Source organism: Desmodus rotundus, chromosome 10 (genome assembly GCF_022682495.2).
Source record: "Desmodus rotundus isolate HL8 chromosome 10, HLdesRot8A.1, whole genome shotgun sequence".
Classification (NCBI taxonomy): Eukaryota; Metazoa; Chordata; class Mammalia; order Chiroptera; family Phyllostomidae; genus Desmodus; species Desmodus rotundus.
In genome coordinates, this window is record NC_071396.1 from 76,645,456 (window position 1) to 76,661,851 (window position 16,396).

Here is a 16,396-nt window from a genome sequence, read left to right on the forward strand (position 1 = left end):
TCATTGAGATAATCCTGTGGTCACAGGATTCAAATCTTTAAACTTGGGGGTGACCAAAAAGGAGAACATTTGAAAATGATGCAAGAAGATATTTTAGAGTCTGCTTTCTAATTTTCACTCAAAATCTCTGCCAGATAAATTACTAAACTTCATGTCAAGAGAATCAAATCTCCATTTCTTAAATCCCCACTAGGCCTGAGCAAGATGATTTAATTTTTTTTAAAGATTTTATTTATTTATTTTTAGAGAGGGGAAGGGAGGGAGAAAGAGAGGGAGAGAAACATGAATGTGTGATTGCCCCCTACTGGGGACCTGGATGGCAACCCAGGCATGTGGCCCGCCTGGGAATCCAATTGGTGACCCTTTGGTTCTCAGGCTGGCACTCAATCCACTGAGCCACACCAGCCAGGGCTATTTCTGCCTTATTTTTACTCATACACAAAGTGAAAATAATGGTTTTCACCCACTGACCTTTCAAGATTAGCTCTGGGCTGATGGGAATAATTTCATTGTAAAGAAAAGGTACTATTAGAGGTGCAGACTTCCTTTATCCTAGTACTACTGCTTGTAGTAACACATGCCTGGAGTAGAAAAAAGGAATCGTTCTTGTTAACAAATATATCAAATTACCTGCTCTGCCCAAATGCATATTTCACATAAAGGCCAAACTGGAGTATGAGAAGCAAGTGCTGGAGAGGAAATTCATGCAATTGGAATGCGAACTCTTCATAGGGTTTTGGCAGAACTAACTACCAGGGAGTGCCGTAATGGGAAGTACCAGTGTCAAAGTTCCAGCCAAAGATGGAATCTGCCTTTTGTGAGCAGAAACACTGGCTACTGAGAATTCCACTCTGGTTTGGTTAACACTGAGGATTCTGAGCTAAGAAGTTGAACCAAGACACAGGCCATGTGTCAAGGGAGCATCACTACTTTCCAAGGAGCCCTCAGATCTAGGGGCATGGAGCAGGGGTCCTGGAGCCACACTGTCAGGAGTGGGGTGAGTTGTGCTGTAATGCCAGGCAGGCACCCACCTGGTTCTGGATTCTGGATACCATTTCATGGTAATGAGGACTTGGGCCAGTCCCTTAACCGTGACTTCTTATCTGTAAATAAAAGTGGGTGGTATTAGAGTTGTATTTTCAAAATGACTAATAAAAACCCTGCCTTTAGAGTATGGCCACATAGGCTAAAGGAAGCACACTTCCCTCACTTTGGGCTGGAATGATTTAAACTCAGCATGGTTACACTAATTAACTCATGCTAATCAGATCTTTGATAATATGGAAAATATTTGTTAACAAATGTATTTTGTGAAATTCATTCAAAGTGAAGATCATGGGAGAAGAGTGACAAAAGGATATAAAGGTATATGATAGAATGTTTCGGTTCCAAAAGATGCTCTTGACCTTAGTGTTCGCAATGAAACTAACCAGTTGGGCAACAGAACTTTACTCATTTTCTAGTTCCCTCTGGTGTTCAAGGGGAGGCCCCACCAGGAGTGTGGTGTTACCAGAAGTAGAAGTGCCTTTTGCGTTTCTGTTTTGTTTGTATTCTTTTCATGCTGTTGGTGATCTACATACTGTTATTGGCCTAGAACGACATCATTGTCATTGTTTTCTCTATGAAGTGACAGTAAGAGGAAAACCACAACCTGCCTTAAAGGAAACCAAGCTAGTGGAAAGTTGTTGTATTGAACAATACAATTCTAATAATAATAATAAGCCCAGGAGCTCGAATGGTTAGAGCATCATCCCAAAATGCCAAATTGGTGGGCTGTATCCCCAGTCAGGGCAATGCACGAATCAACCAATGAATTCACCAATGAATTCATAAATGAGTGGAACAACAAGTCAATGCTCTCTCTCTCTCTTCCTCCCCCATCTAAAATCAATAAATAAAAATATTACACATGATCTTAGGCAAAAGGGTGAGAAGCGATAATAAATTTAAAAAATGTAAAAAGAATAATAATAAGCAGGACTCAGGACTTATAGTGACAGTTCATGTTCCTAGGAGGGCTTGAGAGGACAGAGAAAAAACTGCCATATTGGAGAGAGGGTAGAGAGGAAGCAGAAGGAGACAATCTGTTCTTTGACTTAAAGGAACACAAGCCATGAGTGTGTTAGTCCAATCACTGTACTAAAGGAACATTGAGTTTGATCATTAAGTGACACAGTGAGTTTATCATCCTTGCATGTGTAGGTTCTGAACTCCAGAGAAATTCTTTCCAACAATAGCACGGCAAGTTGCATTTCCATCTTGAAATCTGAAGGACATAGCTATGCATGAATCACTTCAAAAGTATTGGGAGGCCAGCCAAACCCCAAATTCACTTGTGTTAGTTTGGGGTTTGTTTATAGCCAACTATGCACGTCTGTCGCACCCATCTCCTCTAGGGCTAAACAAACCAAGAGCTGCTCTTGTGCTCGGGACACTTCTGCCACTTTCACACCTCAGAGGGGCCTAAACCCAGGGGCAGCTTTTTCCTCTGTCCTGTATAGTCTTCCTAGAAGAATGAACTGAGAATCAGAAGTCCTGGGTCCTTAATTACTCCTATTTTCCTTAAAACAAGCACATGTCATTTATTTCTCCAAGCATCATATTTCCCCATGAAGACACAACAGCCCATCTTGCCTTTAAAATACAAATGTGCATTATATTTGCCGTTTTAATGTCGGAAAGCACCTGCTCATACATTTCTTTGTTTAAACTTAAGAGAGGCACTTCTCCCTGCCCCCAAGCAAAGTATCATTATTTTCATTATAGCTCTGATATCTAGGATTGTGGCTGGTAGGTAATCCCAGGATGTTTGTTTTGGATACGTAATCTTTAGAGAGATAACTTTACTAGCACATATTAACTTCACATATTTGGCTTTTATTTGATCATCTTTAAAGCTGCTCTGGGTGGGCAAACACACTCATCGCCCTTGACATCACAAAGTTAGCTTTTACATTGCAGCGACTCTGTGAGTCAGTGATATCACACGTTTTCTGACTGTGGAGTGTAATGAAACGTATCAAAGAAAAATAGTGTCATTTACAAGACAGTAAATTCGTATGTCATGCTGCTAATTGTTGCTTTTGGAGCAGAATAAAAGTTCTTTGAGGAAGATGCTTTGATTTGAATCCGCAGGTGGTTGGTTCTGCTGCTGAGAATTCTGATATCAGGACACTCAGTAAAAATGGTCTGACATTGTGAAAAGTCACTGGCTGGGTACAGAACAGTTTCTTTAATTTAGGCTTTGCTTCCACATTTGCATATTAATAAAACAATTTTGGAATCTTAGCCATTTGTTGAACATTTTCCTTCAAATAATCTTGTATCTGGAAGGACTTTATTAAAAATATATATATAAATCTGTCTTTTTCATTTTCTCTTAATCTTTTGTCAAGTTAGATAGGATCATACTACCTCGGGCAGGACTATTCCAGGTAGTCCTGGGTGTTCATTCAGTTGCTTTATTCAAATATAAAAGTTCCTTTTAGGGCAAAGGAGTGTAATTTCATTATTGGAAAAGTTAAAAAGATACAGACAAGCAAAAAGAAAATAAACGAAATGCTCTTCTCTGCATCCCATGTATCCACTTTGACCATCCTATTGGATGGCTTTCAAAATCCCCGTGAGTCTGCTTTCACACACACGCTCTGTGCTTGTGCATGCGTGCCCTCATACACACATTCACAAATACTTTTTTATATTTAATATGCACAAGGCCTGTCCAGAAGGTATCCAGCCATGTAATATGAAAAATAGAGGCATTCATTGAAGAAGACATGGTAACACTATGTTTAAGTTTTTGAGGAACTGAGTTGCTTCCCAAAGTGTCTACACCATGTTCATTTCCACCAGCAATGTATGAGGGTTCCAATTCCTCCACATCCTCACCAACACTTATTATCTTTTAGATTATAGTCATCCTAAAATGGGTGTGAAGTGACATCTCATTGTGGTTTTGATTTGCATTTTTCTAATGACCAATGATGTTGACCATCTTTCTATGTGCTCGTTGGCCACTTATATATCTTCTTTGAAGAAATTCTATTAAAATTCCTGGTCCGTCATTTAATTATTTTTTATGACTGAGTGAAGTCTGGATTTGAGTCTCTTATCAGTATATGATTTGCAAATATTTTCTTCCATTGTTTGGGTTGTCTTTTCATTTTTTTTTCATGCTGTTCTTTGAAGCACAAAGGTTTTTAAATTTAATGAGGTTCCATTTATTTTTTTCTTCTGTGTGCCTTTGATTTCATATGTAAGAAAACACTGCCTATATCAAGGACAGAGTGATTTACTGCTATGTTTTTAACTAAGAGTTCATAGTGTTAGTGGTTACATTCAGGTCTTTAATACACTGTGAGTTAATTTTTGTATATGGTGTGAGGTAGGCATCCAGCTTGATTCTTTTGCATGTGGATAGCCAGTTGTTGCAGCACCGTTTCTTGGCACTATTCAAAATGGTGAAATGAAGCGACCATTGATGTTAGGGGTTATTTATGAACTCCCAGTTCTGTTCCAGTGATCTGTATGTTTATTCTTATGCCAGCACCATACTGTCTTGATTACTGTAGGTTTGTATAAGGTTTTGAAATCAGAAAGTGTTAATCTTCCAACTTTGTTCTTTTGATTTTAGGATTGTTTTGGCTATTCTGTGTCCTCTGCAGTTCCACATACATTTTAGAATCAGCTTATCAATTTTTGGAAAAAAATTTCATAAGAATTGTATTGAATATGTAGGTTACTTTTGGGAATATTGCCATCTAAACTATTATCTCCCAGTCTATGAACATAGCACGTCTTTCCACTTATTTAATCTTCCTTTAATTACTTCCAAAGATGTTTTATAGTTTTCATTGTACAAGTCTTGTACTTGTTTTGTTAAATTTATTCCTTTTTTTGTTTGTTTTTTTAATATATTTATTGATTATGCTATTACAGTTGTCCCATTCCCCCCCCACTCCACTCCATCCTGCCCACCCCCCTCCCTCCCACATTCCCCCCCCATAGTTCATGTCCATGGGTCATACTTATAAGTTCTTTGGCTTCTACATTTCCTACACTATTTTTACCCTCCCCCTGTCTATTTTCCACCTATCATCTATGCTACTTATTCTCTGTACCTTTACCCCCCTCTCCCCCTCCCACTCCCTTATTGACAACCCTCATGTTCTAGTTGTTTGCCTAGTTTGCTCTCGTTTTTGTTTTATGTGTGGTTGTTAATAACTGTGAGTTTGCTGTCATTTTTACTGTTCCTATTTTTTATCTTCTTTTTCTTAGGTAACTCCCTTTAACATTTCATATAATAAGGGCTTGGTGATGATGAGCTTTTTAACTTGACCTTATCTGAGAAGCACTTTATCTTCCCTTCCATTCTAAATGATAGCTTTGCTGGATACAGTAATCTTGGATGTAGATCCTTGCATTTAATCTTGGGTAATGTAATTATGATGTGCCTTGTTGTGTTCCTCCTTGGATCCAGCTTCTTTGGGACTCTCTGAGCTTCCTGGGCTTCCTGGAAGTCTATTTCCTTTGCCAGATCGGGGAAGTTCTCCATTATTTGTTCAAATAAGTTTTCAATTTTTTGTTCTTCCTATTCTCCTTCTGGCACCCCTATAATTCGGATGTTGGAACATTTCACGGTGTCCTGGAGGTTCCTAAGCCTCTCCTCATTTTTCCAAGTTCTTGTTTCTTCATTCTTTTCTGGTTGGATGTTTGTTTCTTCCTTCTGGTCCATACCATTGATTTGAGTCCCAGTTTCCTTCTCATCACTATTGGTTCCCTGTACATTTTCCTTTGTTTCTCTTAGCATAGGCTTCATTTTTTCATCTGTTTTTCGAACAGATTCAACCAAGTCTGTGAGCATATTGATAACCAGTGCTTTGAACTGTGCATCCGATAGGTTGGCTATCTCTTCGTCGCTTATCTGTATTTTTTCAGGAGCTTTGAAGTGTTCTGTCATTTGGGCCATTTTTGTTTGTTTGTCTTGGCGCGCCTGTTACTTTAAGGGGCGGAGCCTTAGGTGTTCCCCAGGGTGGGGTAATGCTGGTGGCTGCGCTGTGACGCTGTACGTGGGGGAGGGGCCAAGTGGGAGCATGGGCGCCCGCCTCACTCTCCTCCGGATTTCAATCTTCCACTCCGATACCCACAATCAAACTGGGCCCCTCTGGTGCTGGTTCCCGAGTAAGTGGGCCTGTGCACACTCTAGGCCCCTGTGGGTCTCTCCAACAACCTCTCCTGTGAGGCTGGGAGTCTCTCCTGCTGCCGCCCCAACCCCCAGGGGTGCTTTCAATCAGAGGTTTGAGGCTTTATTTCCCCGAGCTGGAGCCCTGGGTTGCGCAGCGGTCTGCTTCGCTGCCCGCCGTTCATCAGGTTTATCTGGGGGCGAATGTGGTGCCGCAGGGTGCTACCCGCCACTCTGCCTGCCCCGCTCTCCGCCACTCTGAGTCCGGCCCTCTGGGTTTATCTGTGCAAATGTGGGGCCGCAGGGTCTGCTAGTGCTCGGACTGCCTGCGCCATTTGTCCCACACTCCGCCAGTCTCAGTCCCGCCACAGCCACACGAGTCCTCTCCACCCCGGTGCCCGTCTCCGCCCCTCCTACCAGTCTGGATGAATGATTATTTTCTGTTTCCTTGGTGTCGGTCCCCCTTGCTGTTCGATTCTCTGTCAGTTCTGGTTGTGCGAGGAGGCGCAGTGTGTCTACCTACGCCGCCATCTTGGTTCCGTTAAGTTTATTCCTAAGAATTTTGGGGTTTTTTTATTCTGTTGTAAATGGAATTACTCTTAATTTCACTTTTTGGATTATTTATTGCTAGTTTTTAGAAATGCAATTAATTTTTGTACATATATGATTTTATATCCTCTTTATGTTAAAATATTGTGAACATCTTATGGAAGCATGTAATTTCTATGTATACTTACATGATGGTATAGAAGTATATCCTTTCTATATACTTCTATAGAAGTATATACTTCTATAAGATCACTTTAATGACTTCATAATATTCCTCTATGTCAATATACCACAATTTACATTTAATTACCTCTTTATTATTGGACATTTAGATTCTTTTAAACTTAACAAAGTTATAAATAGCTCTGACAACTACTTGCCATTATCTTTGCAACCCCCCTGAATTATTTCCTGTATGATACATAAATCTCCGAAGTGGAATTGTCAGGGCGAAACAGATGTGCACCTCAGTCATTTAGTAGACCCTGCAAAATTGCCTCCCCGAAAGCTTACCAGGTTTCACTTCTACCAAGGCTGTGAGACTTGATTCACTGACTTCTCTTCAACTTTAGTTTTTATTTGAAGACCTATTTGGTAGTTTGAAAGGCGAAGGATGAGTCTCATTGGTGCTTTGCTTGCGTTTCGATTTCCAGAAAGGTCAAATATTTTTTCCTGTGAGTATTGTCTTAAAACTTATTTTCTGTGAATTGTGTTAGGTTTCTTAGCCATGAGTGGTCAGCTGTCCCTAATTGTTTTTGTAAAAGCAGTTTATATATTAAAGTCATTAATCCTATGTCTTTTAATGCTATAAGTTACCTCCTCTGTCATCTATTTTCCATTTTTGTTTAGTTAAGGTGCTTTTTGATTTACACACTTTCATCTCTTAGGCCGTCAACATACCAGTCTTTATGGCTTCCCCTTTTGGTGTTTTGTTCCATGCTTCAAACCTCCAGTCCTATTCCCTCTGGGGCACTTCTGCCCAGAGAGCTAACAGCGACGGCAGCCCGGAGAAGGCCTGACTATGTGGGCTCTGTTTCGGTGAGGTGTTTCTGCATTGGAGACCACGCCTCAGCTCCTATTGGGGTATCCTGTACCCTGAGGTCACCTTGACAGCTGAGTATTTCACTCAACATCTCCCAGTTTATCCGTAAAATTTAGCAGATTGGGCATCTCAAGGATTTCCTCCAGAGCGCCTCTCCAGTTTGGCGAACTACCACTTCCACTATTGCTGTCTCTTAAATGTGTTCGCTCAGCCACTCACAATTCCCTGTGAGCTCCTTTGCCCCCAGGCTCGGCGTATGGCTGCAGTGCCGCAGGTGCACCGCATTTAGGAATTGACAGCACTTGTCTTCGGGCAGTGGAGGCTTGTCTGGGAAATCACAACGTCTTTAAGTTCTGCGGGCAGTGGCCCTTTCTCTGTTGTCTCATTCAAACTCTCCGCAAGCCTCCTTCTCCCTTGTCAGAGGTTCGGAGCTGGCCTTTCTTGCTGGCCTGAGACCGTGAGTATCTAGACAGGAGAAATACCTGATTTCGTTTTGGCCGTGAGAAGCTGGGGCTGTCCGGGAGCCCGGCTTGAGCCAACAGGGTGGGAGCCCGGGAACGCCTTTCGCCCTCCCCGCCCGAGAAGTTTGCAGCGCTCAGAGCGCTCGCAGAGACGCCGTCTGCTGGCCCGAGGCTGGGCGCAGTCGGTTCCTGATCCGGCGGTGCCCGCTCCCGCCGCCGCAGATCCCGCTGGAGACAGGCTGCCCCACGCCGCGGGCTCCAGCGCTGCGCTCGCGGGTCGAGGGAGGACTGTGCTGCCTGGCCCGCACGGCCCTTCCCCCGCGCAGCCCCTCCGCGGGCAGCCGAGAGGGAGGGCGGTGCGCAGCGGGATGGCTGCGGCCGCGCGGGCTCGCGGCTGGGTACCGCGGCCAGCCCCGCAGCTGCTGCTCCTGCTGCCCGCGGTGTGTGCGGCCTCCCGGGGACTCCCGGCCGCAGCCGCGGTCAGCCTGCACCCGCCCTACTTCAACCTGGCGGAGGCGGCGAGGATTTGGGCCACCGCCACCTGCGGGGAGCCGGAGCCTGGAGGCGCGCGGCCCCGGCCCGAACTCTACTGCAAGTTGGTAGGGGGGCCCACCGCCCCAGGCAGAGGCCACACTATCCAGGTGAAGTCCGGGGAGAGGGCGAGGGGCGGCGGGGAACCGTGGACGGGCTCCGTCCCCGCGCGGGTCAGCCACAAGGGGCAAAGGAATCGGGGGGCCCTTTCACCGCTCGCGCTAGTGAACCGCGCGACCGGGAAGGGCTCCCTCTACTCCCGCGTGCGCTGGCGGCCCCGGGCGGTGCGCGCGGTGTCCGGCGAGTGAGCCTTCGGGAGCAGCGCCCGTGCCAACCCGAGGCGGCGATGGGTACAGCGCGCCAGGTGAATGGAGGCGGAGGCCAGGTGTGGGCGAGCCGAGGAGAAAGCCCGAAGCTGCGCTCGGGGGATGCGGGGAACTGCTGTCCAGGTCGGACTCCATGTGTCAGCCGGGGAGCTACCGGCCAGGCTCAGCTTGAGTTCCCCCGGCCTTCTCGGGCGTCCCTCCTTCGCGGCACTTCATCTCCCCTACTTTATTCCGAGAAGTTGGTAGCAGTTGGTAGTTAGCAGTGGTGTATTTTAGGAGAGAACTTTTAGGTTTTATCAGTAGTATCATATCACTCCGATGTCACTGAAAAGATGCACTCCACCCCCCTGCCTGAAGTGCCACCACCCAGAATCATTGGACCAAATAAGACGTGAAATAGATTGGGCGCTCGGAGTCCAATGAGGCACTCGCCGCTAACGCCAGGTGTAGATGATGGAGTTGGTGGTGCTTAATGAATGAGCATGCGAATGACGGTGTGCAGGTCTTACACAAGGTCCTAACGACAGCGCTGGGAACTGGATCCGGTGAGCAGGTGAAGAAACGCGCCTGTGTCACAAAGCAGGGCACTGAATTTGAACCCAGTCCTGGCTCCTACAGGCGCTTTACACTAAGCCGTAATTGCTCTCTTCAGCTGCTGGGAATTGTTGCTGAGAAATAGGAAAGTGTTGCCGGAAGAGGGAGTAATTTTGGAGTTTGGCTCCAAAAGTGAAAGATTATCCTGAGAGTTTTAGAAGCTCTTTTGACTATGCACTTGCATGAATGACAAGTTGTTGAGCATGGTGCCGATGCGTGTTTGTTTATTTATAAATTACAGGCATGTGTTCCTTTATTAATGAATTGTGTGAACCGTAAACACGCAGATATAGAAAGTTAAAAGGAAAATAACGATGAAAGTTCTTTTCATTTTATTTATTAAAAAACCAAAATAATTTCGCTTTCTCTGAATATATTATCTGTGGTTTTGTATAACTATAAATATACAAATATACAAAACAAATAATGTTTGTAATTATTTTTGACATGTTTAGTTTAGCACTTATGAAACAATTCAAAGTTGTTTTATATTAATACTTGAATTTAGTGATGTCACAGCTGAAAAGATATCTAAAAATATATGTAGATTCAAATGGAAGAATTGCATTGATTGAGCTGCACAACCAACTACATAGTTTATGAAGTCCAGCGCAAAGCGAAAATGTGAAACCTTTTGTTCAAAAACTAAGAATTTCAAGATGGCAATAGCACAGCCTTAAACTCAGTGAGGGGATATTCCGAGAGTGGGACCCTGTGTGACTGAATGCACAGGCCTCATGCCGTCTGAGGTCACTAAATCATGGTACTCGTATTTCTGCTCCATCCTTCAATTATTCTAAAATCTTTTAAAGTGGAAACTTGGCCAGTAAATGTTTGCTTTTCAAGTGGCATTCAGTACTTCCTGGTAGGACGGTGTTGTATTTTAATGTTTCAAACAATAGATTCAAAACACACTGCAAATCCTCTTTTGGAAAATATTAGAATGTGTTATAAAATTCTGTTTCCATGTTTTAAAAATGTGCAACTATGAGAACTTTTAGAGTAATACTTCCATACTTTTAGCAATAAAATAGGAAACATTTCCAAACATATATTTTTCAAAACTGCTCTTTCCAAAGCATACACTCTTTAAGAACAGTATTTACTTTTTTATGCATTGTTGAAACAACTTTGATTTTTGACAGAACAGAGCAAGTGCCTCTATTGTTTTGTAAGTATTCATCACGTAGTATATTACTGGAAGCCATTTGTCATCCCAGAAAAAGTCAGCAGATTTAGGATTTTGTGAAACAAGCATCATCCTTAAATTTAAAAGGTCTTTAAGTAATTTACCATGAGATAACCAGTGAACCTGTGTAGTCAGAAGACCTTCTCGGTCACTCCCCATTTCAGTACAAGATCGTAACCATTCTATGCAGAAGAATAGAATCCCCATGTATACGTAACTGGGCACATGTCAGCTTCGAGCATCATAGTCACGTGATAGCCTGGTGGAACCCCTCCTCTTCCCTTGGACAGACTTTCAGGACCATTGGTGACTTGTGATCAGCTGACTCGTGGACTGAGTGATGATCCCTAAGCAATCTGTATGTTAAATATTAGTAAGATTAAATTTCTTATTTTTGAGTAAGATAAGTGTAAAGAGAACTCAATATTTACTTCTTGCGCCCACTGAATTACCTGGCATTCCACACTTTGGAGAGAACTGTTCTAATTATGGGGAGAGTAGAGGCAAGGAGAAGGAAGAAACTGAAGAAAATTTCAACCAACTCCTTTCCTCCAGATCTGCCTAGGAATGGGCCATCTCTTTTCCCCCAACTGGTATTTTTATTGTGTTCATAGTTTGATACTATTGTTTTCAGAGGTCCAGAAAAGTCATGTTTCCTGTTCTTGATTGAATTTCCAGAATAGGTCACTCAAACTGGGTTCAAAGTCCTAGACAGAGTAGGAAGTGACTGTTTCTAGGTCAGGGTGTAGCTCATAGAAAAAAAATGCCACCAGGAATTAAGTTTTGTGCTTCCCTGAAAATGAGAGGTGAACAAGAGCTCTGCTGAATAGTGCTTGTTGCTTTCAGAGATGAGGGCTTGGGAAGAGGCACTGACTGTTGGTGTGAGAGGTTCTCATGTGATGAGAAGTGTGTCAGAGACCAGAAGGGGAAGCCAAGCTCCAGAGGCCAGACTATTAGACATTGTGATAACCCAGTTTGGGCAGCTACTTATACAGACCTGCCTTTCAGAGAAGTGAGGGGTGATGGGTGATGGGTGGGAGAAGGGAAGAGAGATTATGATTATTCAATTGGTTATGCCTGAGTGATGGTAGTCTTGAGTCTGCTCAAGATGGGAAATGAAGAAGAGTTAACTAAAATAATTCTATTTCTTTGATCTTCCTAAAAACAAGTCTTTGGGCCAGTCAGGCTTGAGAATTTCAGGTCAGAAAGATTTTGCAAAAAATATAAAAGATGAATAAAATCACATCTTACAATAAAAGCTTAGTTTATGGTCTGTACTCAGTAACAATGCTGATACTTAAAAGGTAGCATGTGTCAACAGGCAGGGTGTTTTAAATGTCTGAATATTGTTTGTTGTGTGAAAAATATTCTCCGTGGTTTTCCTGGACTTAATATTCATGAAATAATATATATACCTGTTACTGCTCAGAATTAAGTTTTTGTCATTTGAGAGCTCTCTCCTTCAGGGATCCTGTCTGTTTAGTTTACATCTCTATCTCCAGTGCTTAGCATAAAGCCTGGACCAATATAGGTGCTCAGAAAATATTGAATGAAAGAATGGCAGAATAGAAGACTTCTGGCCAACATGGAGGTGTAGGTAGATCTACTTTGCCTCCTTACACGACCAAAAGAAGGGCAACAACAAATTTAAAAACAAAAAACAACCGTAACTGCCAGGAAATCAAACTGTATGGAAGTCTGACAACCAAGTAATTAAAAAAGAAACATTCATCCAGGCTGGTAGGAGGAGCAGACATGGGCAGATGGGCTGGAGAGGACTGTCAGCAAGGTGGTGGCTGGAGGACTGGGCGGTCCCACATTTGCATGCAGGTAAACCAAGAGGAACAACTGGGGAGCAAGACAGACCACACAACTCAGGGTTCCAGCACGGGGAAATAAAGCCTCAAAACCTCTGACTGAAAAAACCTGTGAGGGTCCAGCCTCATAGGAGAGACCCACAGGGTCCTAGAATGCACACAAACCTACCCACTCAGGAATCAGCACCAGAAAGGTGCAATTCCCTTGTGGGTAGTAAGGGAAGTGACTAAAAGCCAGCTGAGAGCTGAGCAAGAGGCATTGCTCCCTCTTGGACCCCTCCTCCACATACAGTGCCACAGTCCAGAGAAGTAGGTTGCCCCGCCCTGGTGAACATCTAAGGTGCTGCCCCTTACTATATAACAGGCACACTGAGACAAAAAATGTGTGGCCCAAATGAAAGAACAGATCAAAGCTCCAGAAAAAATACAACTAAGCGGCGAAGAGATAGCCAACCTATCAGATGCACAGTTCAAAAACACTGGTAATCAGGATGCTCACAGAAATGGTTTAGTATGTCTGCAAAATAGAGGAAGAAGTGAAGGCTATAAGAAGTAAAATAAAGGAAAATATACAGAGAACCAACAGTGAAGGGAAGGAAACCGGGACTCAAATCAACAGTTTGGACCAGAAGGGAAAAATAAACGTTAAACCAGAGTAGAATGAAGAAACAAGAATTCAAAAAAAATGAGGAGAGGCTTATAAACCTCTGGGACAACTTTAAATGTTCCAACATCTGAATCATAGGGGTGCCAGGAGGAGAAGAGGAAGAGCAAGAAATTGAAAACTTATTTGAAAACGTAATGAAGGAGAACTTCCCCAACCTGGCAAAGGAAATAGACTTCCAGGAAGTCCAGGAAGCTCAGAGAGTCCTAAAGAAATGGGACCCAAGGAAGCACACACTGAGGCACATCATAATTACATTACCCAAGATTAAATAAAGATAGGGATCGAATCTTAAAAGCAGCAAGAGGAAAGGAGACAATTTTACCTACAAATGAGTGCCCATAAGACTATCAGCTGATTTCTCAAGAGAAACCTTGCAGGCAAGAAGGGGCTGGAAAGAAGTATTCCAAGTCATGAAAGACAAGGACCTACATCCAAGATTACTCTATCCAGCAAAGCTATGACTTAGAATGGAAGGGCAGATAAAGTGCTTCCCAGATAAGGTCAAGTTAAAGGAGTTCATCATCACCAAGCCCTTATTATATGCAATGTTAAAGGGACTTATCTAAGAAAAAGAAGATGATCAAAAATATAAACAGTGAAATGACAACAAACTCACAACTGTCAACAACCGAACCTAAGAAAAACAAAACAAAAACAAAAACAAACTAAGCAAACAACTAGAATGGGAACAGATTCACAGAAATGGAGATCACATGGAGGGTTATCAACAGGGAGGGGAAGGGAGGCAGAATGGGGGAAAAGGTATAGGGGATAAAATGGTAGGTATAAGATAGACAGGGGGAGGTTAAGAATAGTATGGGTAGTGGAGAAGCCAAAGGACTTATATGTTTGATCCATGGACATGAAGTAAGGTGGGGAAATGCTGGTGGGAGGGGGTGTATAGGGCAGAGGGGAATAAAGGGAAGAAAAAAAAATGGGACAACTGTAATAGCATAATCAATAAAATATATTAAAAAATAAATACCAAAATAAAAGAAAGGTTGATAGAACAAAGGTACAGTTTAAGGCTGTAATGAAGTGGAAGGCTGTGTCTAAAATACAATCTTTTGTTTTGCTTGTCACAAACACTATACTCACAAGGACTGACATGCACATATCTACCAAACTAACGGTCTTGATTTTGTACATTGACAGTTCAACACATCTTTTGATACACTTTGCTGTGTGTGTAGGAATGTGTATCTAACCCGAATGATATTGATGGAGAAGCACACACACACGAGTTATGGCTAAGAGAGGGAGGGCGTGCCACAAAGCAGTCTCATTTGCATGCTTGTGTAACTTGGACTAATCGCTATAAACAGGAAACTCAGCTTCACTAAGGTTCTGTTTATAGAACTATCATGAAAGAGAACCATTTGTTAACTTCAACATGGGCCTTTTCCTTTGTGAAAGTGATGTGAAAATCTTGGGCAAGGACTGGGAAATCTAAGACTTTTACTATGTCCAATTGATATATGTGTAATGATGATTAATGATGAGTTATTTTGGGACTTCAAGCCAGTGACTTATAGTCATCAATTTAAGGATGAATGAGAGGGATTGTTTTTTAAAAATAATTTTCCTAATAGTTCTTCTGTTTTTGTGGACATTAGTCAAGGATTAACAATGAAAGTTGATATACAAATCATTTGAAGTAGACAGACATAAATGTTTTCCTTTGAAAAGCCAAATTCACTCACCAGTGAAAAAATGTGATTCCACATACCAGCATCTGAGCACTTTGTTCCTCAACCAGTATAGGCTACTGGAGCCGAAGGCCCTTCAGGGTTGCTGGTGAACAGTTGGAACTGGGAATGTTCAGTCCTTGACGAGCAAGATTCTCTTGGGTTGGCCAAAAAGTCTGTTTAGTTCTTTCCATAAAATAGAAGACACATTTTTCATTTTCACCAATAACTTTATTGATTTGGATATTTTGAGTATATTGGCTATCTCCTGTGTGGTATAATGCTAATTGTTCTCCATTAATGTCTTGGTTTGATTGCTATCGACTTCATCTGGTCTACCTGACCGTGGAGCATCGTCCAGTGAGAAATCTCCAGCATGATACTTCGCAAACCACTTTTGACACATTCGATCAGTCACAATACCGTCTCCATACACTGCCCAAATCTTTTGTGTGTGTGTTTCGGGTGCATTTTTAACTTTCTTGAAATAATAAAGCATAATGTGTTGAAAATGTCACTTATTTTCTTCCATCTTCAATATTAAAATGGCTATACAAAAATTCACCAATTTTGATAAGTTTTTTTAAATGCATGCTGATATGGCAGCTGTCACAATACAATCTAACAAAATTGTTTCCTTCATTAACAAAATGAAGTTAAAGACAAGTAAGTGCTACTAGAGCCATCTTACAGAAAACAAAAACCAAAAAATGAATTTTTTGGCCAACCCAATACTTCATGTTCTGAATTACTTGTGACATTGAGTGTGGATTATTTAATCTGAGAAAAAGAAATATACAGTTAGGGAAAGGAGAGGACGAAACATTACTAGTTTCCATCCCTTACTTATAAAAGCCGGTACCTAAACCATTACAGAAAGATAGCTGTGTGTTTTACATCTTTAGTGCACATATGAATGTGAAAAACTACATGTTTTCTTCACATCTTTTTATTTTCCCAAAACTAGATTAAAGCCTGTGAGTCATTTTAAACAGCTTTATTGAGGCATAATTTAAATACCAAAACATGCATCTACTGTAAGTGTAAATTCAATGATTTTCAGTAAATTTACAGAGTTGTGCAGCTAACTCTAGAATCTCACTTTAGCATTGGCCCCAGAAGTTCTCTTGTGCCTGTGCAGTCGGTCTCTGGGTAGATCTTCACTGGGCTGATTTCTGTCTCTAAAGGTTTGCCACTTCTGGAAATTCGTATAAATGGAACAATACAACATGTATGGTCTTTTGTGTCTGATTTCTCTCAGTGTAATGATTTTGAAGTTCATAATGTTGCATGAGTTTGTAGTTTCTTTTTATTGTAGAAAATAGTATTCCATATATGGCTTTACCTCGTT

At 42.1% G+C, this 16,396-nt stretch overlaps 1 protein-coding gene across 1 annotated transcript in view; it reads left to right on the forward strand.

Annotated features, from left to right (window-relative positions):
• Nucleotides 1–8,442: 8,442 nt before the first annotated feature.
• The window catches only part of LAMA3 (laminin subunit alpha 3), a 240,097-nt gene continuing 232,143 nt past the window's right edge, over nucleotides 8,443–16,396 (forward strand). Inside the window, exon 1 of the mRNA XM_053912463.2 lies at nucleotides 8,443–8,874. Within this exon, the coding sequence (XP_053768438.1) occupies nucleotides 8,602–8,874 (273 nt within the window). The 5' untranslated portion in view covers nucleotides 8,443–8,601. The remainder of the gene's footprint in view (nucleotides 8,875–16,396) is intronic.